Source organism: Carassius auratus, chromosome 20, assembly GCF_003368295.1.
Source record: "Carassius auratus strain Wakin chromosome 20, ASM336829v1, whole genome shotgun sequence".
NCBI classification, from domain to species: Eukaryota; Metazoa; Chordata; class Actinopteri; order Cypriniformes; family Cyprinidae; genus Carassius; species Carassius auratus.
This window is the reverse complement of record NC_039262.1, coordinates 9,563,330-9,590,322: the sequence shown is the minus strand read 5'-3', so window position 1 is coordinate 9,590,322 and position 26,993 is coordinate 9,563,330. Positions and strand designations below refer to the sequence as shown.

General features: G+C 36.9%; 1 protein-coding gene across 12 annotated transcripts; it reads left to right on the top strand.

Annotated features, from left to right (window-relative positions):
- The first annotated feature begins 166 nt into the window (after positions 1-166).
- Positions 167-25,201, top strand: fam49a (family with sequence similarity 49 member A). 12 transcript variants are annotated; one of them, XM_026290908.1, is made up of 13 exons: positions 173-345; positions 17,725-17,778; positions 21,012-21,092; positions 21,519-21,598; positions 22,774-22,895; positions 23,017-23,122; positions 23,232-23,368; positions 23,488-23,565; positions 23,666-23,782; positions 23,992-24,071; positions 24,518-24,644; positions 24,746-24,816; positions 24,912-25,082. In XM_026290908.1, exons 4-13 carry the CDS (start codon positions 21,526-21,528, stop codon positions 24,973-24,975), a joined length of 975 nt encoding a protein of 324 aa, XP_026146693.1. In that variant the 5' UTR covers positions 173-345; positions 17,725-17,778; positions 21,012-21,092; positions 21,519-21,525; the 3' UTR covers positions 24,976-25,082. The 12 variants fall into 12 exon arrangements, with proteins under 12 accessions (XP_026146701.1, XP_026146693.1, XP_026146694.1 ...); XM_026290912.1 differs by lacking the exon at positions 173-345 and adding an exon at positions 401-554; XM_026290911.1 differs by lacking the exon at positions 173-345 and adding an exon at positions 16,219-16,237.
- Positions 25,202-26,993: the final 1,792 nt, after the last annotated feature.

The following is a 26,993-nucleotide window of genomic DNA, read 5'->3' as shown; positions in this document are numbered from 1 at the left end:
ACCATTATTTATTTATTTTCTACTATTGTGTTAAAAAATGTTTTGTCTGATTAACCATTCTCTGTTGTGGTAAAAATATCTTTTTTTAAAGTATAAAAATCCTGCATGTGCATGATCGCTATTGAAACATGACTTTTATTATGAAGACGAGCCTCCGAGTTGGCCATTTTGAATCGGAGCGCCTGTTGCTGTTGTCACGCGGCTCTCTGTGGCTGTAATATCCAGTACACTCCGTTGACTGACTTCAGCTGAAGTAGGAAAGTGAAGGTGGAGCTCTCCGGGGGTAGAGTCGGTAGGGTTGACAGAAGTGAAATCCCTGGAAAAAGCTATTTGCCGAAATCATTGGTAAGCATAACCTGACTATATAAACGGCGTCTAGATTATCTAAAATACTGGGGAAAGCTTTAATTCGTTCACGAGCTTGTAGTCTCTGTTCAAAATAAGAGCACAAGCCAAAAGAGTGCGTTTCGCTCGCGTTCAGGCTCTCTGTCAAACGTCTCGATGTTCCCAGAGCCGCAGGAAGTGTGACTTCACTTCAGTTCACTGTAGAGAAAGTGAGTCTTAAGCCTTGTTTCAGTAAAACTTTGTTTTGTTTCGATTTTACTAAAACAAGAATATGTATAATTTAAACCGTAGGGAAAAAAATTATCGAAGAAAAATACATTAACGTTAGTCCTCAGTGATTTATTGGGTGTCTGTTTCTGCCAAAACGGATAGTATGAAAATGATTTAAAGAACGTTATAAACGTCATAGGTTTATTGTGTATCTATACTAAGTTTGTGTACTTTTCAATCTGCTTGGTTTATGAGCTTGCTGGTATTTTACAGTGAAGCCCACCCGCTGGTGGGTCGTTGGCAGTCTCGTGAGAGCAGCGGGCTTTAAAGTTAACTGCCAACGGTTTATCTGCTCTGTTTATTCACAAGCACGTTTGCATCTGATTTTACATCTCAAAGGCTTTCAAGTGGAAATTATGATCTCTAATTCATGTGTGTTCTTGTCAAGGATATAGACTTCTAACACAGTTTAATCCAAGTGCAGTTGATTTAAATGATCAGTAACTAATAATATCATTCTACAAGAAAGTAATTAACGTTGCTTTGGGTCACTTTGAACTATGTGAGTCTGCTAAATGGATGATTATTTCACTTAAGGTGACTGTTTTGAACGGATGTTTTTGCATAGTTTCCATTTTCTACATTTAAATGTCTAAAATGCTAGCATTCCAGTCATCCACTAGATGTAAGGTTAGGTCTATACAATTGCATTTCTCAGGATAAATGTACTTTCAAAGTGCTAAACTGGCAAAGAGAAACTCCAGGTTGTTATTGTCAACCTCAGGCCACAACAGCTGTGCCTTTACTGATGCTCAGGAGACTGGGAAACTTAAATCCCACTCATTAGATGCTGTACAGGGACGGATGGAGTGCCGGTTAGGAGGACACCCCCATGGTTTAAAGCGTTTCTCTAAATTGTCGAGATACTTCTCTTCCAGTTTCCTCAGTGCTTCAGTTTTTGTGCTTCTCTGGACAGCCGGAGGGTTTCTAGATTTATGATTGTTTTCCCAGATCAGTTGTGAAATGCTGCCTGCTGCCAGACGGATGGCGACAGCTGCGGTGCTCTGCATGCTGGTTGAGCCTCTGGGTATTATTTGCATGATATCTTTTGAAATGACAAGGATCTTATTTCAGGGTAGTTTGCCGAGTCTTCTATCCTGACCATTTTCATTGTGGTTAGAAAAGCACAGAGGCACCTGGAGATTGCTAATGGCATAGTTTTTGTGGGCAAGTACTTCCTTTTACAGGAATATTACGCTTGCAAGACTGCATGAAATTCCTTTAAGTTTTTCTCTGATTATAAACTTTTGGCCTAAGCCTTTTTGTCCTTGGATTGATCAGTGTGCTCTGCATCTGAACAGAACAATATTTAAGGCCTAATTTAATCTGCATTTCATTGCACATGTGCTGCATTCGTTCTCAAGCTCATCCGTGCTGAGTAGCTAATTGATTGGTCTGAGTCATTTGCTTTTTAAGGCTTTGATAGGCATCTAATGTCATGCCAAGTATGGTGGCAGAGCATGCGAAAGATCGCGAAAGGGAGCGCAAATGGTTGTAGTGAATGTGCAGCATTTTGGCAGTGTGTAAATACATTGTGTGTCGTCCAAAAGACCTCCGCTGCTTCATCCAGCTGGCACCACGGCATGTGTAAAATCGCTTGTTAATCCACAGAGTTCATTTGTCTGTTCAATATAGTGCATGTGTAGCAGCAAAACAGGATGCACTTTTAGTTGTTTTTGCTGTCCAAGGTTTTCTACATTTAATTGGATTTGTCTACTCATGATTTGTCAAGCTTTCAAAGCTGATTACATTATTCAGCAGTATACTCTTATGATTACAACATGAAAAAATTCAGGATGCACTGCATCGTATTTTTTATAGGAAGAGATTTTGTAATTTAATGTATTGGTTGATAATTTCCTAATAGCTCATTTTGTCTATTTTTACAGTTAGATTACATTTACTGCTCACTGAAAAACTTCACTTAAATCTTTAAAATCACTAATAATTAAATAACATTTAAATATAATCATTTAAAAAATCTATATTTTATATAGTGATCATTTATTTGAATTAATGTTATTTCCAGTTCTCCACTGGATTTATTTAGTTTGTATTTAAAAGTTGGCTGAATGACTGTGTGGTCGAGTTATAAGAGATATAGTCTTGTTGCATTTTTGCATGAGACCACCTGATATATACTTTTGTATAATCTGACTTATTGTTTTTGTACAAGTGTATCTGTTTGTTCAAGTGTGGATTTGTTGGCTTGAAACAGATGACGTCTAAGACTCATAATATGCTTACTAACTGAGCTTTAATAACCCCTCACATATTTATGTGTGTTCATCAGCAAATTGCAGCTGAGAGATTTATCTAATAAAAAAAAAAGAAAAAAGAAAATGTATTTGCATGGTTATTAGGGGTGTCACGGTTCGGTTCAATACGATACAGTGATGGTACTGTTTTGTCAATTCAGCCTGTTGACGCTGAATTGCATCAAATTCAAAGTAAAATAAAATGAAAGTAAAATGCAACACAGGCATTAAGCTATTTAAAAGCTAACAAAAGCTAGGAAAATAGGGAAAGCTCTGATGAACTGCCTCACTGACACAATCCTACTGGAGTAGTGTGGTTTTTTTGGGGGGGAATGGGAGAGGCAAAACATCACGTTGCATTTTACATCTTTTGGGCTGCCTTGTTGAGCACCGTGACAATGAGAACATTATATTTCACAAACTGTAAGCTCTTTTATTTTCCAAATGTAATCGGATTAGTCCAACGAACCTTTCGGTTTCTAATACGTACCAAACCGAAAGCCTCTTACCAAACGCTTCATTACGAATCTGTGTACCGTTAATAGTGGTTGACTGATGTTGGTTTTTTGACAGCCGATATCTTGAAAGCAAGATTATTTTTATATAATTATTTGAATTAATATTTAAGAAAATTTTTATTATTTGAAAATTGATTAAAAAATAAATGTGTAAAATAAACGTACTTATACTTTAAATGACAAAGTATTTTCCCCTCAAATTAATAAATATTTTTAATAAAATATTAAAAAGTAAACACTGTAACCAACAGGCCGCTCTGTAATCTGGGAAGTTTGTGTACTTTGAGTTTTGGGAATCATATTTTTTTTTTTCCAAATAAAGCCAAGGTAACACTTATTTTACATATAGCACATAGTGAAAATGACATCTATATGATATTGGGCAAAAGCATGAAGCGCAGCATAATTTGAAATCATAAGTTTAAAGAGCACCTATTATGGCATTTAAAATGTTCCAAATATTGTTTTAGAAGTCCCCAACAACAGTTTTGCATGTATGCAATGACAAAAAAGACTTTAGTTTTCTTATAATATGCATTTATTTTTTTACCTCTTTTGACAGCGATTCTCAAATGATTAGTTTAGTGATTCACTTTTCAAAACCTCGCCTTTACGTGACGTTAGCGAGTGTAGCCCAGAGTTCATATTGCAAAAGCACAATCAGTCTTTGTTTGCATTAACTCGATTCATAAACATAACGTTTTACCCCCCAAAAAAATGCAGTAACGTTACTACGAGGTATGACTCTATTCTTAAAGAAAACTCCGAAAACAACGACAAACAATTCACATATCTCAATACAATTGTCATTGAAGACATAGAAGCTAAATGGTGCTTACACAACAAACCAAACAATTACACTTACAGGTTGTGATACGGAGGAGGAAGCTGATGCAAATACACTTGGAACTGAACCTTCCTTCAATATCAGCCGGCTCGCGAATCCAAGTTTGATTGCATTTAAGTTGGTTAAGCAATTGTCTTCAAAATGGCGTGAACAAAGCACAAGGCTCGGACTATACTTCTGTGGTACAGTTGTATATATGAATTGTAGCCACTTAGTCTTCAAATGCTCATCCTTGGGCAGATGAAAAAAGTTTGCTTTTGAATCGCACTTCAGAACACAGCGTCTCGTCGCCATGATGTTTTCTAGTTTTCACTGGCATCTTGGAGCACAATAAATGGGCGTATTGTATTCAAATAACTTGTCAAGTTGACGTCATTTAGTCAGAGAAAAAGCTTCGGTCTTCTAACGATACATTAAAATTACTCAGATTCGACTCTTCCTTTTGAAAGACAATAACTTTATATACGGTGAACTGTCATATTTCAAACTTTGCAGGATGTTTTTGTTCACTTAGATCTATGTTACACACTACATGAAAGGTACATTTCAAAATTCCATGATAGGTGCCCTTTAAATTAAGTTGATCGCAGCTCTCCAATGAAGCTGAACTCTCCTCCTATCCACATTTAATTCACACAGATCGACCGTCATGCAGAGAGCATGCAATCATGCAGGATACAAATGCACACTTCACAAGATCTCACAGCTGGATTTGACTAAGTTTGCATGATATTTGAAATTAAATGTTCATTAGTCATTCAAAGATTTGTTTATGTAGCTCAGTTGGTAGAGCATCAAGCGCAAGGTTGGGGATTCGATTCCCCGGGAACACATGATTGGTAAAAATTGCTAGCCAGAATGCACTGTAAGTCGCTTTGGATAAAAGCGCCTGCTAAATGCATAAATTTAATTTAAATTTAATTTGCTAAATGCTAACGGAAAACGAGAAAGTATTATAATGTTTGCTTTTCTATTACTAATAATATAAAAGCAGTCGTTATAATAATTTTTTGTTAAAAAAATGTAATTCTTTTGTTTAACAGTTCTATCTAATTATTAGACCGATTTCTGTCCGTATTAGACAGAACTGTTATTGACGACAGTGAACAGGGAGAATTTTTACACTATGTGTGCAGGCGTGGATGTTCTCTGCGCCATCAAAATAAAAGTCTGCGTTGAATGCATCGGCCAAACAGAAAAACTTAGCCAATGCCAATATTTAAAAAATGCCAAATATCGGCCGATATCTCGTGTGACCACTAATTGTAACACCCCTAATGTTTATTATTCGGTATGCATGAGGCATTGATATTGACAAGAAGTAGAAGTAAATTGGTAGCCTTGGTCTGAACTTTGACGTCTTTAAATGTACTATATTTTGCAACACCGGTGTGATGTTTTCTGTTGTTCACTTTCGACAAGCGTTCTGCTAGTTTTACACTTTTATTTCCTCCCTGTGTCTGAGAGTTGTCTGTGCTGAGGTTAATCACAGGGGAAGTAGCTTATTTGAAATGCAATGATTGCAGAAACCACTAGTAATATTTTTACTTAATATACTGAGTAGGATGTTTTTTAAAAGCTTGTAGCTGTACTATTGTGCCTGAGAACACAAGTGTGGTTTTGCTAGCGGCAGGCGATCACGTAGTGATAACTCATTGTCGAGCTGCATACTGTGAGTTGGAGTGTTGCCAGACCTGACTCCTTAGCTGGCATTTGAACTTGACTGTAACCTTGGCCGTCTGAGTTGTCTGGCTTTTCTCAGTGATGCTACTTTTTCATTCAATTGAGAAGCTTCTGGAATTTAGATTTATGGTGTTTTTGTCTATGGTAACAGTCTGTGAAAGTACTGTGAGTGAAATTCTTTCTCTCCCTAGCTTTTTCTGTCTTTAATTTGGACTCGCTTGTAGGGCTGCATGATTAATCGAATGCGATTGTCATGCTCATCTTGTAAACCCAGATCTGTGTTCTCCATCCCCTGCTTTCAGATGGAGCAGCATTTACTACACAGAGCAGCAATTCTCTGACAAGCTACGCAAAAAAAATAAAAATAAGTCACAGGTGTTATAATTAGAGCTGAAACAACGAATCGATTTAATCGATTAAAATCGATTATTAAAATAGTTGTCAACTAATTTAGTAATCGATTCGTCGCTAAATAAATTTTATTTGCCATAAGCGGCTCATTTCGTGCATATTTCAAATCTGCGGTGACCAAAGTGTGGCAGTAATGAGCCACCGGAGGTTTTACTCAGCCAGTACAACAGGTGAAGTAGCGAATAGCCAATAGCTGGCCTCGTTTTATGTCACGTGCTTCCCGAACAGCGTCTCTGCAGCATTCAGCGGGAAGTGGGAGTACTTTACTTTGAGCCTTTAAAATGAAGAGTAACCTGTAAACTCTGCACTACTGAACTGTTTAAGGGGCCGTTCACATATCGTGTCTTTTGCGTGCTCAAGTTCGTTATTTCCTATGTAGGCGTGCAGTATGCACGCTCATAATGGAAGCGACGCGGTCGCGACACGCACGCGGTGCGATGCGCCCGTTTTTCCAGGCGCGTCCACCCCGCATCCATTTATCCTTTGCTGAAATTTCCGGGTCTTCATGGAGAGGGCACGTCATGGAGAGAGCACGTCATGGTTGCTTAGCAAAGGCAGACGTCTCAGGGGCGCTTCTGCCCGAGCGCTTTGGAAAGAAGGAGAAAGCGGCGCGACTAGCATTTTCCACGCGTTTTTAGGTGCGATATGTGAACGGCCCCTAAGAATTTTATTTGTGCAGATTCTCCAGTACAAGGTTGTTTGCAAATGTTTAGTCGTAAAAGCTGATAACATTGCTTTTTAACAGTTAACATTTAAAGCTTTACAAACATGTTATGTGATCAGTTTGTTGTTTACCAGTTCATAATTCAGACTTGCAGCCTAATTATGACTGAATGAGAGAGGTAAATGTTTGAGTAGATTTAAAATGCACTTCTTTTCTAAGTATTCACTGCTCTTTTTCACACAGCAGGTTTTTTGTGTGTGTCCCAATTTTTTTTTTCTGGACAACCTTCTGATGGATTTTACTTTAAATTGTGAGTTCCATTCAGGTTTCATGCCATTGGCACTTTTTTTCGAAGGATTGTTTACAATTTCACAGCATAAGCTATAAAGCTTTTTCCCAGTAAATAATAAAATACAATGCACTGCAATTTTATTCTGTTTTATCCTCATACTTCGTGAAAATATGTTCTCAAAGATTCCTTAAGCTTTGTTTGGGATGTTAAACTACTTTAGGAGCTCTAAGGACTGCCATGGTGAAAACAATATTTGAAATCTCCTTGTGAATTTTGCTAGAGTATGGATCAGTGTTTTGATTGCAGAAGAGTTCGACAAAGGATTACTAACATAATAAAACAACTCCAGGTATATTTTTGATGAGGATATGACAATGCAAAATGGTTAAAATCTCTTAAAAATCTATGCTGAATGATAAAGACCCTTTATTAATAATTTACTTGGGGAAAAAATGGAAAAAACTAAAATATAAGTACATAAACCGATTAATCGATTAATCATAAAAATAATCGACAGATTAATCGATTATCAAAATAATCGTTAGTTGCAGCCCTAGTTATAATCGTACGATTATGAAATTGAAAGAAATGTTCATAATAATGACAGCTTTTTGCGTAGGTTCTCAGTGAACTATGGCTCAGTGTTTTAAATACTGAAAGCACATGACAATATCACATTTAATAGCACTTTTTACTCCAGACTCTCTTCATAATGTCAACCGAGTGTTTGAATCAATCCTTCTGTGAGATGATGTGGCTTCTTACACAGAATAAGGCATGCCACCTTAGGGTTGGGCCAGTAGACAATGCCATTGTGACCCCCCCCCCCCAATACCCCGATATATTGACCGATAAAAATGTAAAGCACTGTTCTTTTCATTTGTATCTTTGGTCTATTATATTTATCTATGCTTGCTATTAGTTTATTTTCTATTCTGATTTACTGACTTACAAAATCACCCCAATCATTTTCTTCTGTCTAATCGATTTCAATTTAATTTCGATTTACCGTGCAGCCCTAATCACTTGTTGAAATGTATGTAAGCTGGTCCTTGATTCAGTTAGTTTGTTGCTATCCATTTATCTGGACAGGAAGTTTAGCCAAATACCAAATGCTTTTTTTCTGTGACACCAAGAAACAATGAATTTGTTCAAGAAGACTCAATGACCCAGATATTATTTTTTTCTGATAGTCACAGGAATCCAAAATAGATACAAAACTAATAGCAGGTTTAACCCTTTTTATTTTTTTGCAACAAATGCTAGTGAACTAGAGTGAATAATTTAGTGTTTTCTTATTGTACATACCATAGAATCATGACAATCACATATGAGCCCATAATGTGCTCAAAAGCTTTGTGAGTGTGTCACAAACCTACAGCCTTTCTTTGCAATATGGGCTGCACGATTTGGGATTAAAATCAAACTGCTTTTTTCCTTATTATGTTGATTTAAATGGGATTTTAGGGTTTTGTTTTGTGAAGTTTTTGATTACAACAATATAACTATAAAATAACAACTGATTTTAAAAATGTTTGTTCTTATTACTAAGTATTACTATTTTTATATTTTACTGTAAAGTAAAAAAAAAAAAATCAAATGTTTAAGAAAAATTGTATAAATAAATAAGTCTTAATGTTCATTTTGAAACGTTAAACCATTTTATTTTGGTTGACAACAGCTGGTGTTTGAGTGCTTTTCATTAATTATACCCAAATTATCAAAATCCAAACAGTGTTGATTTTGTGTGGCATTTTACTGTGAACTAAGAAGCTCTAAGACCAAAAACACAGCATCATGAGCTGCTTGAGTGTAAAAGAACATAGTGCCACATTTAAATCTGAAACACGATATTCTTATATGTCTTTAATTAAATCATATCCTCTGCAATTTGATAATTGTACTGTGTTTTTTAATCATGCATTCCTGTTTGTAAGACTACAATTTGTAATTTACGCTCGAAGGGCAGTGAAGACCCTCTCTCCCCATGTACTCTGCGACATGGATCTTTGTATTTTAGATCCTTTGAGATGCTGAGATCATTGAACAGAAGTGCTATTCAGACCATAAGCCGGCTGTAAGAAGAATTGTACGCCTCTGAGGCCTACACACTTTATGACTACGGAGCTATGGAGACGGTCTCTGAATACCAAACCCCCATCGGTTTACTCACTGAGACTTTTTTGTGTTTTTCACACTCTCTTTCCTTTGCCGAAAAATCCAAAATGCCAAGAACGTTGGCTAGATGAAGTTTTTCCTACTTAAGTGAAGAGAAGTCATTATCTGTATGATCTAAATTTCTTCAGACACTATAAACATTCATACTGTTAGGAGTAGGACCAGAGGTTCATCTGTGGTGTTTGAATGGGATGCGTTGTTTTGGAAGTGTTGCTCCACCCCTCATGACCCTATTGAGCACAGTGTTACGGCAGAGGAAGCAAGGCAGCTATTGTGGCAGTGTTTATGTCGTCCTGCCTCTTGCCACATTGCCCGCCCACAAATGTAGGGGCAAAAATCAACCAGCCTCCTTCAAGCCTCAGTCACATTTCCTGCAGCCCGAGGGAGGCAAAGTTCTTTTAACCCAATTTTAGGTTTGCTGTCCTCCACAATCAAAACAGAGAGGTCTTTAAAATGGATGAAGCCATGAGGTCTCGCCCTGTGGTGTCTCTGTTATGTTGTATAGGGTGGAGCAGCCCTTGTGCCTTTTAACCTTTTATGCTCTTTACAAGTCTCTTGGTTGAAGAAATCAAAGCCTTTTATTATGACCGGCCCTTTAGTCTGTTGATGCCGAATATCACATCTGATGCTGTGTGTTCATTAAAGAAGCAGGTTTGAGTGCTGCTCGCTGACCTTTCTGCACTAGGCTGGTACTAAATATTTTATTGTGCTTTAGACCACCCGGTGTAGTTAGCTTTAGAATCAAGTTGTGTCTACAAACACAAATTCTACAACAGTTATGGAGAGGATTTGTTGAAAAGGAGCATTTAAAAATGTGATACAGTTTAAGTTACATTATGTGTAATTATACACTGTTTAATTTAGGAGACGAGGACGTGTAGGTGTCCTGACAAAAAAATATGAGGGTGTAGTGTAATTATCTAAAATAGACATGGCTGGCAAAGTTGAAGACACAGCATCCATGAGAGCGAGTAACATAAAGCCCTATAAAATCTATTCATTTTTCCCCCCAAAATTCTTTTACATTTTATTTTTTGGGGGGTTAATGGTTTAATTAAATTGTAATAATCAAAAAGCAAGTCAAAACTTGAACAATTTAGTAATTCTTTTAGAATTTCTACATTACATTGGGGCACTGTAAGTTTACAACTAATTTATTATCAAAATGGCGGAATTGGTAACCAAATGAAGGCATAAAATATTAACAATTTTAATGCACCCTTTAAAATCTAATCAAATGAAAATGTAATGATTCCTTTTATTTTTTTGTCACACAAATGTTGTACATTTGTTAAAATATGGAAGAAAAATTGTGAAATATTCCTTGAGTAAAGTTTTAATAACTTTTAACAAGGAGTTATTTTTCAATGTTAAGTGTACAGCCCTACTTTTAATTTAAAGAATTATTTACTTGTAAGCATAATGCGTTTTAATCCAGAAATTGTGCAAGCAAGTAATACATTGAGATGGGGAGTATTTTGCTGATTCACTGTGTAACTGTTACAGTATCTGATATTTTTCTTTGGCTATGTTTAGATGCCCTATTGTAAGCACTGTGATTTTTTTTTTCTCCATTATCAATGCTATCTCAGCAACAGCAGAATGGATTGAAACCACTAGTAATGAGTTACTTACAGCAAATGGACTTGTTGTGGAGACAGGCAGGAAATGGCTGTTTTTACTAGGCTGTTATTGGTTGGGCTAGACTTTCTGTGTGGTGTTCTGTCACTGTTTTCTGCACTGCTTCGGTGTTTGTCAAAGACTGCATTCAGCATCAAAGCTCATGAACTCCCACACAATGTACAGTGAGGTCACATTTCTTATTCTCTCTGTGGATATTATCACAGAGCAAACTCTTTCTCACTCTTTTTCTCACTACACAGGTGTGTGTGTGTGTGTGTGTGTGTGAGTGAAACTGACACATTGCTTACAGTAAGTAACACATTATTTCGACTCAGGATCAGTTTTATGTCTTAATGCACCAACTCTATCATAAATCAGCATCGTGTTGCTGTTTGGTATCTGTTTCTACTAATAAAATAAAACAAAGAAGAGCAACTTGTTTTAATTTCCACAAAAAATGGTACAAATGTAAAATGTGATTTATGGTCTATCTAACGAATGTTGGTGTGTATACATGTAACACCAAACCACTAAACCTTGCATCAGCATTTTGGTTTGTTGAAAAGATTAGCATTATAATGTTAATTGGGGGTGAGCATGACAAAAATATCACAGCACAAATCATTTTGTATAAAGGTGTCTGTTTTAACTAAAAAAATTTAAATGTTAATTTATCTATAATGCAATGCTAATTAACTAGCCTTTATCACTGCTTAGAATACTATGAAATATTGCATGCCTTATTCTGTGCAAGAAGCTACATCATCTCACAGAAGGATTTATTTCAAACACTCGGTGGATGTTATGAAGTGAGTTTGGAGTAAAAACATATGAAATGTGGTATTTTCACATATTTTCAAATGGAGCAGCATTTCCTACACAGAAGCTACACAAACAGCTGTCATTATCTTGAATGATTTCTTCGATTTCATAGTTGTATGATTATATCGTCTGCAAATTATTATATATATTTTTATGTCTCTGTGTAGTAAATTCTGCTCCATCTAAAAGTTTGTATTTACTGATTACAGAACTGGCTTTACTGAAAAGATGTGCATGACAATCACATTTGATTAATCATGCAGCCCCCTAACTGAAGACATTGTATTTTCCCATCTCCATTTGTCTTCCATGGTGGTGTTGAAGTTTTCCACTTCGTTGACTCTTCATGCATCTTAACCTCTGGATTAGAGCCCGACCGATATATCGGCCGGCCGATATTATCGGCCGATATGAGCTAATTGCATTTAAATCGGCATCGGCGTTTATAACGGCCGATGAAACATGAGAAACAGTCTCATATTCTTCACTCATGTTATGAGTGTTGCATAGTTTGCCCACCAGAGGGCGGTCTGCAGCTCCAGAGTTGCAACAGCGCCAGAAATCCACAAAGAAGAAAGCGATCAGCCAAGCCACCCAGGTGAGTCTGTCGTTCGTCATGTGAAATGATTGTAGATCTAGTTCATACACTGTATATAAAAACGGTGTGGTAGTTCTAGTTATCGGTCCTATCATTATCACTTCTAAATATTCTGTAACATCACTTACAGCCGTTAATGCATTGCTATATTAGATTAGCCACAAATCTAATACCATGTTTATCAGTGGAAGAGCGCGAACGTTAATAAGAGGTCGAACTATAAAGTTAGCGTTTAGTGCTTATTCTATTGCGGTGTGTTTCCCACATAATGACCGCGTAATGGGCCTTTCACACAGGACGCGGTATGCACAGCGCTTGGCCGCTGGGTTTAGCGTTGCCTTTCAGATACAACGCGATTTGCCCTGCTCTGCGCTATGGCGTAGGCGGAGTTTTAAAAACTTTTAGCGGGAGCTCTTTCATACTCTGTTGTTCCTCTTTTCGGTCAGCAGCAAACATGTATCTGTCCCGTTGTAAGAAGCGAGCGATAGCGCTAGTCCTGCTGATGAGAATTAAGAGAGAAGCAAGGAAGAAGAGGCTACCCTCAGGCCCAGGGAACAATTTGGTGAATTCAGGCTGGTTACGTTACTCTAACGCTAATATAGCTTCCTTTTTAGCAGGCCCCTTAAATGCTTGCTATTAACTTGTTTGAAGGTGGTTCTTCTCAAAATTGACAGCGGTGTGTTCATGGCACTAACGTTAACCATTTTGATTCAGACTGCACAAAGAGAAGAGGAGAAGATATACGGGTCCGTTGTGAATGTGTCTGTGAGAGCAAATATAGTGTAGTTACAGTAACTACAGTAGGTGCGTCAGAAATGATTAAATCAGAGGGGACATGTAAATAAATGTGAGCTGAACAAGCGCTTTTTTCTTTTCTTTTTTTTTCTTACATATTGTTTCAAAGCAGCTTTACAGACATTACAGGAAAATGTTGAAATAATATTGTTAAATATAAGGAGTATAATACCTATTGCTTGACAAATAAAAATATATATATATATATTTCTCATTTTTGCCTATGTAGGAGATCCCTGTTTATTATTATTATAATTCTAATGATGACATGAGTAATGATACATGGTGATATTATTAATACACATGCTTATTCTTTCTATGTCTCTCTTTCTGCCCTACAGATGGCTGAAAAAGGTGAATGATGTAGCAGCAAAAGTGTGGGACTACTTCTGCAAATACTTTAACTTCAACTTTAGTATTATAATTTATTTACAGTACACACACAGACTGTTAAAATCAGCTTCAACTGGAAGAAAGTAAAAGTGTTAAATGTTTAAAATCAGACTGTTTTTTGATCGTTAAAAAATATATACTTTTGATGTGCAATTGTTTAGTGATTGAGACCGTAATCTAAGGCTTTTTTTTTACATAAATCCCTTCTGGAAAATGGTTTATACAGCCCACATACATAGAACAGGCAGATATTTTGCCATTGAATGTTATGTAAGTGCAGCTTATAGCAAATGGGTCTAATATCCAGTTTATTTTCAAAATCAAAATATCGGCTTATAAATCGGCTCTTTTCAAGTTAATATCGGCATCGGCATCGGCCCCCAAAAATCCATATCGGTCGGGCTCTACTCTGGATGAACTGTGGGGAGTGGCTTTTAAGAGCTTCTTGAATGGCTGATGTGTTGCCTTTATGTCTGGGTTAAAACACACTTTGCCATGGCTCTAATGATGTGCAGAATAGATATCTGAAATTGATACCCAAAAGACACATTTTCCTGCTTTTAATATAGTCGTGCATGATGATAATTCTGAGCAGCTTTGCATTTTTCCATTTATCTAAAATCAAGTGAACCATATCCCCAAATATATAGAAGTAAATTAAACTTGCCTCATGATTACAAGCAGATCTTTTAAGGCCGATGGTGATGTCATCATCTAAAAGGCATGTCACTGCCTTGAGGTGCTACAATTTCATGATGTTGACATTGTTTTTGGGAAGGATCACCATCTGTTTCACCACAATTGCTTCTGACTGTGCTGCTAAACTGAAGTGGAAGCAGCCACAATTTGTCAATAGTCCTTCTGTTATGTTCTTGCACTGGTATGATTGCTGTGACACCATTAAACTAATCACACTTGTATACTTGTAGTTTGACTGCTATGTGTGCCACCCAAGTGAGAATGGGAACCGGGAGTTGTTCGCTTGAATATTTCATGCTGTCGGTCATTTGGCCTGGGTCGTTTGAAGAGCCCATCTGCCTCTCGCAGTCAGACAGTTTTGTCCTGGAGGTTAGCAGCTGGTCAAAGTCTAATGCTTTTACTAAATTGGCTCAGCTCCTCCTCAGACTACTTGATATTGAGTAATTTGGAGTTTGTTTATTATGCTTGATATTATTGTCTGGTGTTGAATGAGTCATCACTAATTTTGACCTACTTTCCTGAAGATTTTAGATATCTGCACAGCCTATATCTGCTGAATGAGATTATTGTATACATAGAAATCCTTAAAGATAATAGACGTAAATGAAAAACCAAAACTGTAGCTTTGATTTCGTAAAGCCTGGTCTTTAAACTCCTTTGCCTGTGTACATGAGGAAACTTTTGCCTTTTAAAAACTGATGCCAAGCATGTGATGTAATTTTATGATGTACCTATCCAAAAATGTGATCTAGTTTTGATCATCTTAAAACCTTTCATGCTAGGTTCAGCCAAAAATGACGTGACTTCTCTGCAGACTTCGCTCCCTCCTTGATTCTAGGTCAGGACATAGTGTTCATCATCCATACTGCCGTTGCCTCAGAGGAAAGCTGTTACTCAAATGTGCTTCACTGTGCAATAACCCCCGAGTCGTCATGCAGATTGTTGTCATCCTGGCAGATGCATGCATGCATGGATGTATTATACAGCCCAGCTTTTTGAAAAATGATTATCTCGGTTTCTTACTTCAGTTACCACAATCTTTGGATTTTTGCATGTTGCAGAGATTCTTATATTTCAATAACGGAGCGGAAATATTCCATTTAAACACAGATAATCTGACACTCTGCCTGCTTCATCCTTTCAGTTTAATCTCGAATGATAACTGCTATTCAGCATAGAGCAGCTTGTGTTATTGGGGTCACTGGAAAATTCCACTGCGATTTCTGAAAAACATGTTTATTCTCTGGGAATTCTCTTTTCCTGATTCCAATACCTGGACCTGCTGAGAGGGAAATACCGCAGATAAAATATCCTCATGCTATTTTGGCCCAGGTCATCACACGCTAAAGAAGATCCTAGCAAGATACTTCAGCTGATTCGAAAGCGCTGAAGAATTGATCTAGCATGCTGTTTTTCATTCAGAAATTCCACTGGTTTTGCATAGTGTGGAGAAGACCGCCATACAGTGATGACTTCTTTAGTGAGGGAAAGGTGCCGAGACGGAAGAGGGAAGGGAAGACCACTCATCCGGCTCATGCGTCGAGCAGCCGTATGCCCATATAAGGGCTTGTGACTCCATGGCAGAGTCCCTGTGGGGTCTGTTCATGCCCTTTCCTCAGGTTTGAGGGGGGGAAGGGGGGTTTGAGCACTATGCACACTGACAGATGGGATTCGAGCCAGAGGGAGGCAGTTTTTTTTCTCTCTCTCTGTGAGAAGGTCTGTCTTTATTAACGCTGTTGCGCTGCGTGAGGGCAGAAGAGGCCGATGTATTAATTGGGATCGCTGATCTTAATCTTCAGAAGGAAATCTAGAAGGAAACAGCGTCTGGAGAAAGGGTGAGCGTGAGTATCACTGTGTGCTGAAAAAGGGGTAAAGCTCTCTAGGAAAAAAAAAAAAAGGTCAACACATGTTGATATCAGCTCATCTTTTGTCAGCGCAGCTCAATAGAGAGCTGCTTTGTGGAAGACTTTTATCATGAAGACAGCTTCCTTTTTCCTTGACAAATGGATTGTTAATTTGTCAGTTTAAGGGTGTTTCACAACTTGTGTGACAAGTTTTTTGCTTTCGTCATGATCATTCTTTGCATGTATGCCTAATGTTTGTTGTTTGAATGTTTTTCCTTTTCCGTATGGTTGAAGACGTAAGCACTGTTCTATGATGTGTTAAAAGACTCATTTTAATTAACCGACGAAGGCTATACTATGTAGGAAAGTGCTGTAGAAACCATAGCTATGTGTTGCTGTCATGTGCATGTGAGCTTCTTTAGAGAAAGTGTCTCTGCTGCTTTCTGCCCTCCAGAGTGTTTTTGGGTTGCCATTAGTTGCATTTAGCTGGAATGTCTCTAGATATTTAATACCCCAGTTAACATGAAACAGCTGTGAAGTGCATTTTAAATCTGATAGTGAGGCATCCATGATGAAATGCAGTAAATAGAATGATTACTATGTCATTGTTTATATGTGTATAATCATTAGTAATTACTGTGTATATATGGGGTAAAATAGTAACATAAAGACAAACAAAATATTATTCAAAACCTAAATAGCTCACATTGCAGTTTTTGTTGAAGTGACTGACGTTTCCACAACAAAAACTGATACACTGATGTCTTACTCGTTACATTGTTATTAGTTTTTTTTTTTTTTTTTAACCAATTATTCACAAAATTGGTTACTTAAAAAGGTAGTTAAGTATAGCCAGTTGTTGTCGTCATATGTATTTGTATTAAAAAATGACTGGGATAAATAATGTAAGCAAGATATAATATATATAAATATAATCTTATGTATAAAAGGTAAACATTTAAATATTTTTTTCTTATTTTATGATCTACTTTTATAATTATACTTGTAAAGTGCACATTAAGAAAACAAAAATAATAATATAAAAAATATATATATTTATTTAATGCATACATGCAATGCAAACATTTTTGTTTTGTGTTATTCTGTTCACATATTAAACCGTATGAAATTTTATATATATATTTCAGTGTTTAATGTTATCAGAATTATAAAAAAAAACATTAACCAATCACAATATGGAGATAATATATGCGTGTGTTATGCCCTGCATGTATTTAGAGTATGTTTATAGAGTAGTTTTGAGAGCATAACTGTAGTATTTATTCCTGATGTGCTACATAACGTTGCAAAAGAAGTGGTGCAGCAATACCAGTATAAACACCTTTATAATGAGAATAATCTTTGGCGCAGCTCATTTGCAGTGAAACAAACTGTTAGCATTTTGAATTACTGTTTGCATTTTATGCCAATTGATTGGTTTGATTTTTCTTGACTGATTTGCTGCTCTGTTTTCTATTTTTCAGAATCAAGGACAAGTGGATGATCTAAAAGGAAGCATACGTTCTCCTCCAGAAAAGGTAACCTGTCGATTTAAAGATACGTCACTCTTTTCAATTAGGCTTGTTTGCAGTGTCAGCATAGGTTCAATTACTCTGCTCCTCTCGCCACAGTATGTAGCATTTCCTTCTTGTGTAAGCAAATGAGCTTAGAAACAGCCAGACGCTATTACAATAAACACAGCTGCTGTAAACTCTGAATGAGAGCTGTGGTGTTCGGCCTCCACAAAGCAGGAAGTGCTGTAGTGTAGGCCGGTGCCTCCCGTAACATGAGGATTCGATAAACACAAACACGGTCACTGTGGGGACCCCATTAGGAAGTGAATAAACCAGTAATTTGTGAAGTTGTAAATATTGCGGCTGTGTGCAAGGCCTGAGCAAGAACAATCTCGGTTTTAGCCCAGCCGAGATGCAAAAGTTCATTTACTGCTCTGTTTATGAGCTGCTCAGCAGGCAGAGGCTAACAGAGCTCTTTTCAGCCAGGGATAAAGTGGATTATTGTTTGGCTCGCATGGCCTCTAATTGCAGCGTACATGGTTTAATTGCGGAGCACAGAAGCTTTTGATTTTATCCAATTCCAGTAGCCATGGGGGTCTTAATGGTAATGTATGTACAGTTCGTCCAGTTCAGGGCTGAACTTAAAGGGATAGTTCAACCAAAAAAAAACATTTGCTCAATATTTATTCCAGACTTATATACATTCCTCTGTTTTGCCGAATATAACTTTTTGAAAAATGTTGTCCATACAATGGATATCAATGGGCTCCACCATAAAACATGCAGCTAGTACTAATATCATTATTAAAATGAGTCTGTTTGGTCCTACTCTGGTTTCTTTAAACAGGAAGTTGTTTTGTGTGACACTCCCTCACTAACTCTCTTGGTTACTCAGGTTTAAAACATCCACTCGTGCCCCTTATCACACTACACCTTTTTTTTAATACTAGCTCACTAAAGCATGTAAGAGCACTTGTGAAGGGTTTGTCAAGAAGCAAGGTTTTCAACACACTGCCAAGGCCTCTCCAGCATTTTTAACCATAAAGTCACCCCATTACCAATACAGGTCAAGGCCTGTGTGCGCACGTGTTTTGAGATGCATTTGTAATGGGGTTTTTATATGTAGTATGTGGGCAGTGTGCTGGATTTGTGCTTGTCGTGCTGTGATGATTCACTCTGTATAATGAATAGAGACACAGACACACAGCTCACACAGACACAGCTTAGAAATGGGCTGTCGAATGTTCTGTGCCCGCTTTGTTTCACAGCCACCAGAGTGACAGTTTCTCATGCTTTTGCAAGTGCAGTTGTTCCGAGGGTTGGAACACTTTATGTTTGACAGGAAACTCGTTTGAATCGCCTGCACTCATTTGTGGCGGTTTACCACATACAGCAGAAACGGTATTGTCTTCACATCCTCTTGCACATAAGAGCATCTGGAGGAATAAAACTGACTTGTGGATGTTACCTTGAGGTCGCTGTTTTTATTCTATTTGAATTTCTTTTTTTTTTATAGATGACTTATTAAATGTGCTACACACTCAACCACCAGTTAAGCGAATATATTTTAGCTGAATGTCATGAATGTGCCTGAATCCACTTCTGCTGTTAAAGGCTAATGCCCGATGATGATAATGCTATTATTACAGTGTGCACTTGCTCCCTCTGCTGGAGCAGTGAAGAGTCACATGCACTGCTTGCATTTTAAAGCTGCAGTAGGTACCTTTTGTAAAAATATATTTTTTTACATATTTGTTAAACCTGTCATTATGTCCTGACAGTAGAATATGAGACAGATAATCTGAAAAAATCAAGCTCCTCTGGCTCCTCCCAGTGGTCCTATTGCCATTTGCAGAAAATACATCGCAGAGCTGCGGTCCGTAACTTTGTTTGTGTTCAAAATGTAGAAAAATGTATATAATAAGCGAGTACACCATGAATCCATTTTCCAAACCGTGTTTTTAGCTTGTCCTGAATCACTAGGGTGCACCTATAATAAGTGTTTATATTCAGACTATTTTAGATTGCTTCGGGGGTACCGCGGCGGAGTAACCCAGCACCTTTGTGATTCTTCATAGACATAAACAGAGAGAAGTAGTTCCGGCTACAATGTTCTTCCGCAAGACGCAAGCAGTTCTGTTTATTAACCGCTAGAGCGTCAAAAGTTACGGCTGCAGCTTTAAAGTCACTATGAAATCAAAATGTGAAAATTTTTGTGTAGAATATGCAGTTTATTATTAATTATATATGGATGCACATGATTATTTTTTAACAAAATAAAATAATCACTCCTCTTTAGCCTATCTGCCACACAAGGTTGCATCAATTAACCAACAGCAGTGGGCATATTTACATACACACATTTATATACACTAACTACCAAAAATGTGTTTATTAACAACCTGTTTTACCAGTTTACATGCAAATCAGTAGCCCAGTTGCATGAGATGAGAACATATATATATTTTTTTTAATTCAATTTCTTGGGTCAAGAATGAGTGGGAGCTTGCAATATATTTCCTCCTCCCCAAAACATTTGCTGTGATTAGACTTCTTCTCATATATTACACACGTTTACATGCTAGACAAAATCGGGGGGTAATGGACAAAAATCTAGCTGTTGATCAGTTTATGCTTAAGCTGTTTATGAATTTACACCAGAAAAGGCATTGTCGGCATATTAAAAATAATAATAGGTTTAATCAGTTTAAGAATGTGCATTTAAATGCACTCTAATCCAACAATTCAATCTGTTTCTGATACATTACTATGATAGTGGGCAGTCATAACTTTAATGATTATTTGGCATAGCCGGTTGGTAAAAATAAACATATCAGTAACTCTACTCATTAAAGTGTTTTAAAACAGCTGTTATAAGCATATTTTAAGTATCGTATCAACGTATCAGAACATTTCAGCTATTTTAAATGTATTCTCTGGCTGTGAATACATATGAGAAGGGCCCAGTAAAACTGACCTACAAAGAAGTAAACCAGTATCTCTTATTGGCTACGTGTTTACCTCTTATCAGAGTAGTTCACTACCAGCATTTTCTTTTTATCCGCTTGTTATGTGCTTATTTAGATTGCTTAGATTCTCTAGAACATCAGTGTTTAACAAGTAGTACATTACATTTCTAATTGAAGCTCTCATCATTTTTGTTAATCATGATGAAGTCACTGTTTATTGCTGCTTTTGGTTTTCTTAGTTTTATTTCATGCAATTGTTTTTTTTTTTTATCATTATATCTTGATTAGGTTTCGCTGGAATGGGTAATCTTCTAAAAGTCCTTACAAGGGAAATAGAGAACTATCCACATTTTTTCCTGGACTTTGAAAGTAAGTTTTGAGAAGAGGTGGAGTCTGGGGTTGGCGAGACTCTGTAAGCAGCTGTTTATTCCCCAGCAGTGGCAGGAGGAGCTGGACTGACCGTCTCAAAGCTCTTATATGACAGTTTTCCCTCGTTGCTTCCTCGTGGTGAAAGTTTCTGCTGTCCAGAGCTGACGCCTTGACTTAAGTGTGTCCTGATTTAAAGTAAAAGGGAAAATCAAAAACAGTTCATATGCAGTTTGGAATGATTTCCGTGTTCACCATGAAAAGCTGAGGGAATTCTGTTTTGTAGGAGCATGAGACTTTGCAGAATCACTTTTTAACGCTCCGTGTGACATCCTGTGATTTTATTGTCTTTGACGTTCAACACCTTTCTCTTTTCTCTTTGTCTTTCTACCCTTTTCCTCTCTTTCTCTTCCTGCTTTTCTGTTTCAGAAACCACATGGGGAATCTGTTAAAAGTGCTCACTTGCACAGAGCTTGATCAGGGGCCAAACTTTTTCCTTGACTTTGAAAGTGAGCAGAGCTTTTGCCTGGCCTGGTGTCTGTCACTTTTTCCGCCTACTAACATTTTGCAAGTACCATTGTCAGAATTGTCCTTGCAAATCTACCCGTCACAACGCAACAGCAAAACAGAGTTTCACAATGCTTTAGCATATGCAAATGATTTGTGCAAATCAGTTTGATCCACAAGTAGTGGATTGCAAATACAAAGTTATTTAAAATATTTTCTTAAAAAAAATTTAAAAATCTGATTTGTTGTTGGCAAATGTGCATGACTTGCCGATCAGGATTTGTGACCATACCATACATCCAATATGGCTATGTATGTCTATGTACTGTAGCATGATACTTTCTCTGAAAATGATCTCCTTACTCTTTGCTGCTTCTGCTTGTTCTGTGATATTTTTCTAACTCTGTTTGTCTCATTCTGAAATCTCAGCTCTTTCAATCCTCTGTATACCTCTGTATGCTTATTCTGTAAACTTTGAAATCCTGTGTGGCCTTATACTCAAAACCTGTTGTATTACACTAAATATTGGATTTTGTTTTTGGTGTAGAAACTTTAAAGAGAGCTTTACCCAAAATGTTCAACATTTCCTGAGTATTTGTTTCTTTTTTGATTGCATTCAACTTTACTTTTGAAATGAGCATCTCTATGAAATGTTGAAATATCGGGGAACCTCCTTTTAAAGAAAGAAAATAATTTTTTTTTATATGAAAATATCACCTACTTTATTTGTTTTGATTTATACATTTCTCTAAAAAATATTTGGGTGCTTAAGCATCAATTTAATGTATGAATGTCATCATATTACATTACATTAGATAACAAAATATCAAATCAAGTGGCATTTATTTTGAAGAAAAATTACAGAAGAAGTAAATGTGGTTTTAAACTCAAAAGCTGTTGATGTGCTGATCAAAGTTGACGTGTTTGGCCACTTTCTGATTGGGTGGTGAATGAGAATCACTAAATGAATAATGACTTCATTCATGGACTTTACTTCACTACGAAAAATTGTGTTGTCGGAAAAAAGGCTGTAATTTGGAAAAATGGAAGTGAAGGTCTGAGCTCTGTTCTCTGGTTTGCAGTTGAGACTTGGTTTGATATTATGTCTAATGCTGTGAAATGCATTGCATGTAATAACTAGTGCTTGGCTGTGTGTAATGTAGTTTATTTGTGTCAGATGCACAACCGACAGACTGTGAGAGAGAGGTGTGGAACCAGGTGAATGCTGTTCTCCAGGAGTCCGAGAGCATCCTGTCCGGCCTGCAAGCCTACAAGGGGGCGGGCCAGGAAATACGAGATGTACGTCTGATTAATAGTTCTGCTTTGGCTTTGTGGGTCAATCAGTTGTATATAATGGCAATTTGTGGAGTATATTTCTCATGCTAGATTAATAAATCATGTGACTTGTTTGACATTTTAGGCAATACAGAATCCTAATGACATGCTCCTTCAGGAGAGGGCATGGAACTCTGTGTGTCCCCTTGTCATCCGCCTAAAGAAGTTCTATGCTTTTTCATTGAAACTTGGTACACTATTCATATAGAATTACCTATATCCACATATTTTCTTTTTAATCAGAAAGAAATGTAATGTAAGCTCTGCATCTGATCTGCTTTCTTCCTCTCTTCCTTGTAGAGGAAGCACTGCAGAGTCTTTTGGAGTCTCTGACGTGTCCTCCATACACTCCCACTCAGCACCTGGAGAGAGAGCAGGCCCTCGCTAAACAGTTTGCTGAAATCCTGCATTTCACGCTCCGCTTTGATGAGCTGAAGGTGCCAGCTGCTTCATTGCTTTTGTCACGCACCAATTTTCATTTTAGGGGAATTAAAAAAAATATGAGGAATGTATTGATTATCACTGTGTTTTAAAAATTTTTTAAACATTTATTTAGATGAGGATTCCAGCTATCCAGAATGACTTCAGCTACTACAGAAGAACAATCAGTCGAAACCGATTAAACAACATGAATGTAAGTGCAGGAACCTGAGATAAAAGAATATTGTACACACTGCAGTGTTCTTTTCAACATTTATATACATGTGTGTGTGTGTGTGTGTTTCTCTCTCAAGCTTGATATTGAAAATGAGGTCAATAATGAAATGGCAAATAGAATGTCTCTGTTCTATGCTGAAGCCACCCCTATGCTGAAGACCCTGAGTACAGCAACGACAAACTTTGTGACCGAGGTACTGCTTGCTTCTACAGTCGTAATTTTAGCACTTTAATTCCCCTCAAAAGTACTACTGGCCAAAAATTTGCCAATATTTTTTATTTTTTATTTTTTTTTCGTTAATGATCAGAAGTCCCAAACTTTTGAATGCTAGTGTATGATAATCAATAGGCTACATGCATTGTCATTTTCGAGTGATTTATTCCTTTAATTCCTTCTCTGTAGAATAAGACATTACCTCTTGAGAACACCACAGACTGCCTGAGCACTATGGCAAGTGTATGCAAGGTCATGCTAGAGACACCGTAAGTACTCGCGCCGTTTCCTATCACTGCTTTAATCAATATATCACTTCATATATGTCTTAACATATGACTTTTAAAGAATCATGGTAAATCTATTCTGAAATGTTGTAGTTTGATTTTTCAAATGCTCAAATATTTTAATGGCTAGACATTGCAATTTGGGCATTCTTGTGTACAAAAATAACTTGTTGATAACATCAGTCTGTCCGCTGAAGGAAACCACTGGTGTGAGTCTTTGCATAATAATGGTTTCCTATGGGACTTCCTCATGAGAGCTAAACTAACCGAAATTTCAGAATGGTTTTGACTTTCTGGCAACGTTTGTACACTAATTGTTTAATAGTCAAGTATGCTTTTTTTATTGACTATTTATTCATGACTGTGAAGTGTTTGTATTGAAGTGTATCATTGTGTCATTATGCTCAATCTTCTACCTCTGCTTACAGGGAGTACACAAGTCGATTCAACAGTGAAGACACACTTCTGTTTTGTATGAGGGTGATGGTGGGGGTTATTATCCTCTACGATCATGTGCATCCAAACGGTGCCTTCAACAAATCCTCAAAAATCGATGTAAGGCTACATTTCTCATATTTTCTCAATCAACCAAAACTTTTTTGAACAAGTTTAAAATAGCTTTTATTTCCATAATGTAATATACACACTTTCTCTAGATGAAAGGATGCATTAAAGTCTTAAAAGATCAGCCTGCAGATAATGTTGAAGGTCTCCTTAATGCCCTCAAGTAAGCTTTCTTTTCTGTTCTTAAAAAAAAAGATGCAACAGCTAGTTGATGAGTGTTATAAATCATAGAATCTTTTTTTATTTTTTTCTCCAAAGGTTCACCACAAAACACCTGAATGATGAGTCCACTCCAAAAAATATCAGAACAATGCTACAGTAATGGTTTTAAGTGAAGCGGGTCAATGTTCTGACCTCAGAAGATGTATATGTTTACATTTATTTAAGGACTTGATGTTAATACTTGGGTGCATTTACATAATCATTCCCTCCAAGTTACTGCAAAGGAAAGAAAGCAAACCTTTATTCTAAACAAATTGCCTATACTGTTGACAGAAGCACAAATTAATAAAAACCAAGCAGCCTTATGAAAATTCATGAAAAAAAAAGCAGTTTTGCTTTCACATGAATAACCATGATCATGGTAACCAAAGGGGCTTATGCATTGGTTGTGAGTTACAATGAAATCCTATTGGCTAAAGTGTAGTCAATATAGAATGAGTAAAGAATGGGATGGTTGTGCTTTTGTATTTTGTAATGATGAGAAAAGACCATTTATGAAATTACCATAATGTAACAATTTTTTTCCCCAAATCTGTGGTTTGGCTGATGGTGGCGATATCAGCTTTTATTTTATTTTATTTTATTTTTATTTTATGTGACGTGTTCTTTGTGTCTTTGCGCCTCTTTGTTTCTAACACATTCAATCCTCATCTGAAATAAAATTGACCTTTTGATTATAAATTTGATTTATATTTGTGATTGATCTTCTCCAAGGTTTTTGTCACTAAAGTCTTGCAGTAATATTTCAGGTAAGGTTAGAAATGTGTGGGGTTTTACACTTTTAATATCCATTAAAGAGTTTGTTTTTCTTTTCTTTCTTTTTTAAGGAATTAGAACTTTTGATGCACTAAATTTATCTATATATTTGAGCAGCAAATCAGCATGTTAGAATGTTTCCTGAAGGATCGTGTGACATTGCAGAAGTAATGGCTGCTGAAAATTCAGCTCATTTCAAATATATTCAAATAGAGAACAGTTATTTCAAATTGTTATATTTTGCAGTATTGCTGTTTTAACTATTTTCGTTCAGACAAATGCAGGTTTGGTGAGCAAAAGAGTTGTCTTCTAAGAAACATTTCAAAATCTTCCCAATCTTGCAGCTTTCTGAATGGTAGAGAACCAAAAGTCTATGAGGGCTCGATTTAAAATAGGAGTTCCTGGTTTAAATGTGCAATTCACATTCATAAAATTACAACACCGGATGGCAGTGTTTCACTGCTCTCACTTTTAAGCATAATTTTAGCCCAGACGGAGTAAGAAAGCATAAAAAAAATCATATTCACTTTTATAATAGCAAAAATTTTAATATTAATTACAGAAGACCAGACTCTCCTAGCAGAAAGGTAGTGTTTTATTCGATTTTTCTTTATTAAGTCGTGACGTATCCCAGTACACACGATTCAGCCTGCATGATATCTGCATGATTCATTCTTGTTATGAAACTCATAAATGCAGGCTCTGAATGCATGTTCATGTTTTGGATGACCATCCAGTTAAAGTGCTAATGTGTTTTTCTAACAGCTCAGAGCCACTAGAGGGTGAACTGAGAGCCATGAAAACAGGCCCTCCTCTATGCAGCTCTACAGCAAACGGGATTAGAAAATCCCATCTTTCTCAGTGGGCTCCCACTCTGGTCTTTAGATCCCATCTGAAAACCTTCCTTCCATCTGCTGTTAAAGTAATCCGTTTATAATAGTCGTTCGGATACTCTCAGATCAGTCTGTGGTGGAGGTGTTAACAATCCTGTCATGAGGGTGTGTAATGTGTGTCCAGTGGTATGTGTTTATTAAATATTTATTATGAGTTGTACAATCTTTCCCTGATTACGAGCCTTGAGATATGAATAAAATTCAAATGAAATGTGCCTTGCCAAATGTCAGTGGTACATATCAGTGCCTTGGAGAAAAGCAAGCAAAGCTTACGGCACAAGCTTATAGTATTTCAGAGTAACTGATGGCAATATGATTTCCCTTTGTGTTCCAATCATGAGGGCAGAATGTAATTATTGGCACTGTGCTCTAGCAGAGATGACTGTAATGCAGACCTTGAGACCACATTGTTTCTTAAAAGGATAGTACACCCCCAGAAAATGAGTAAATGTTGTAATTTACTTGCACT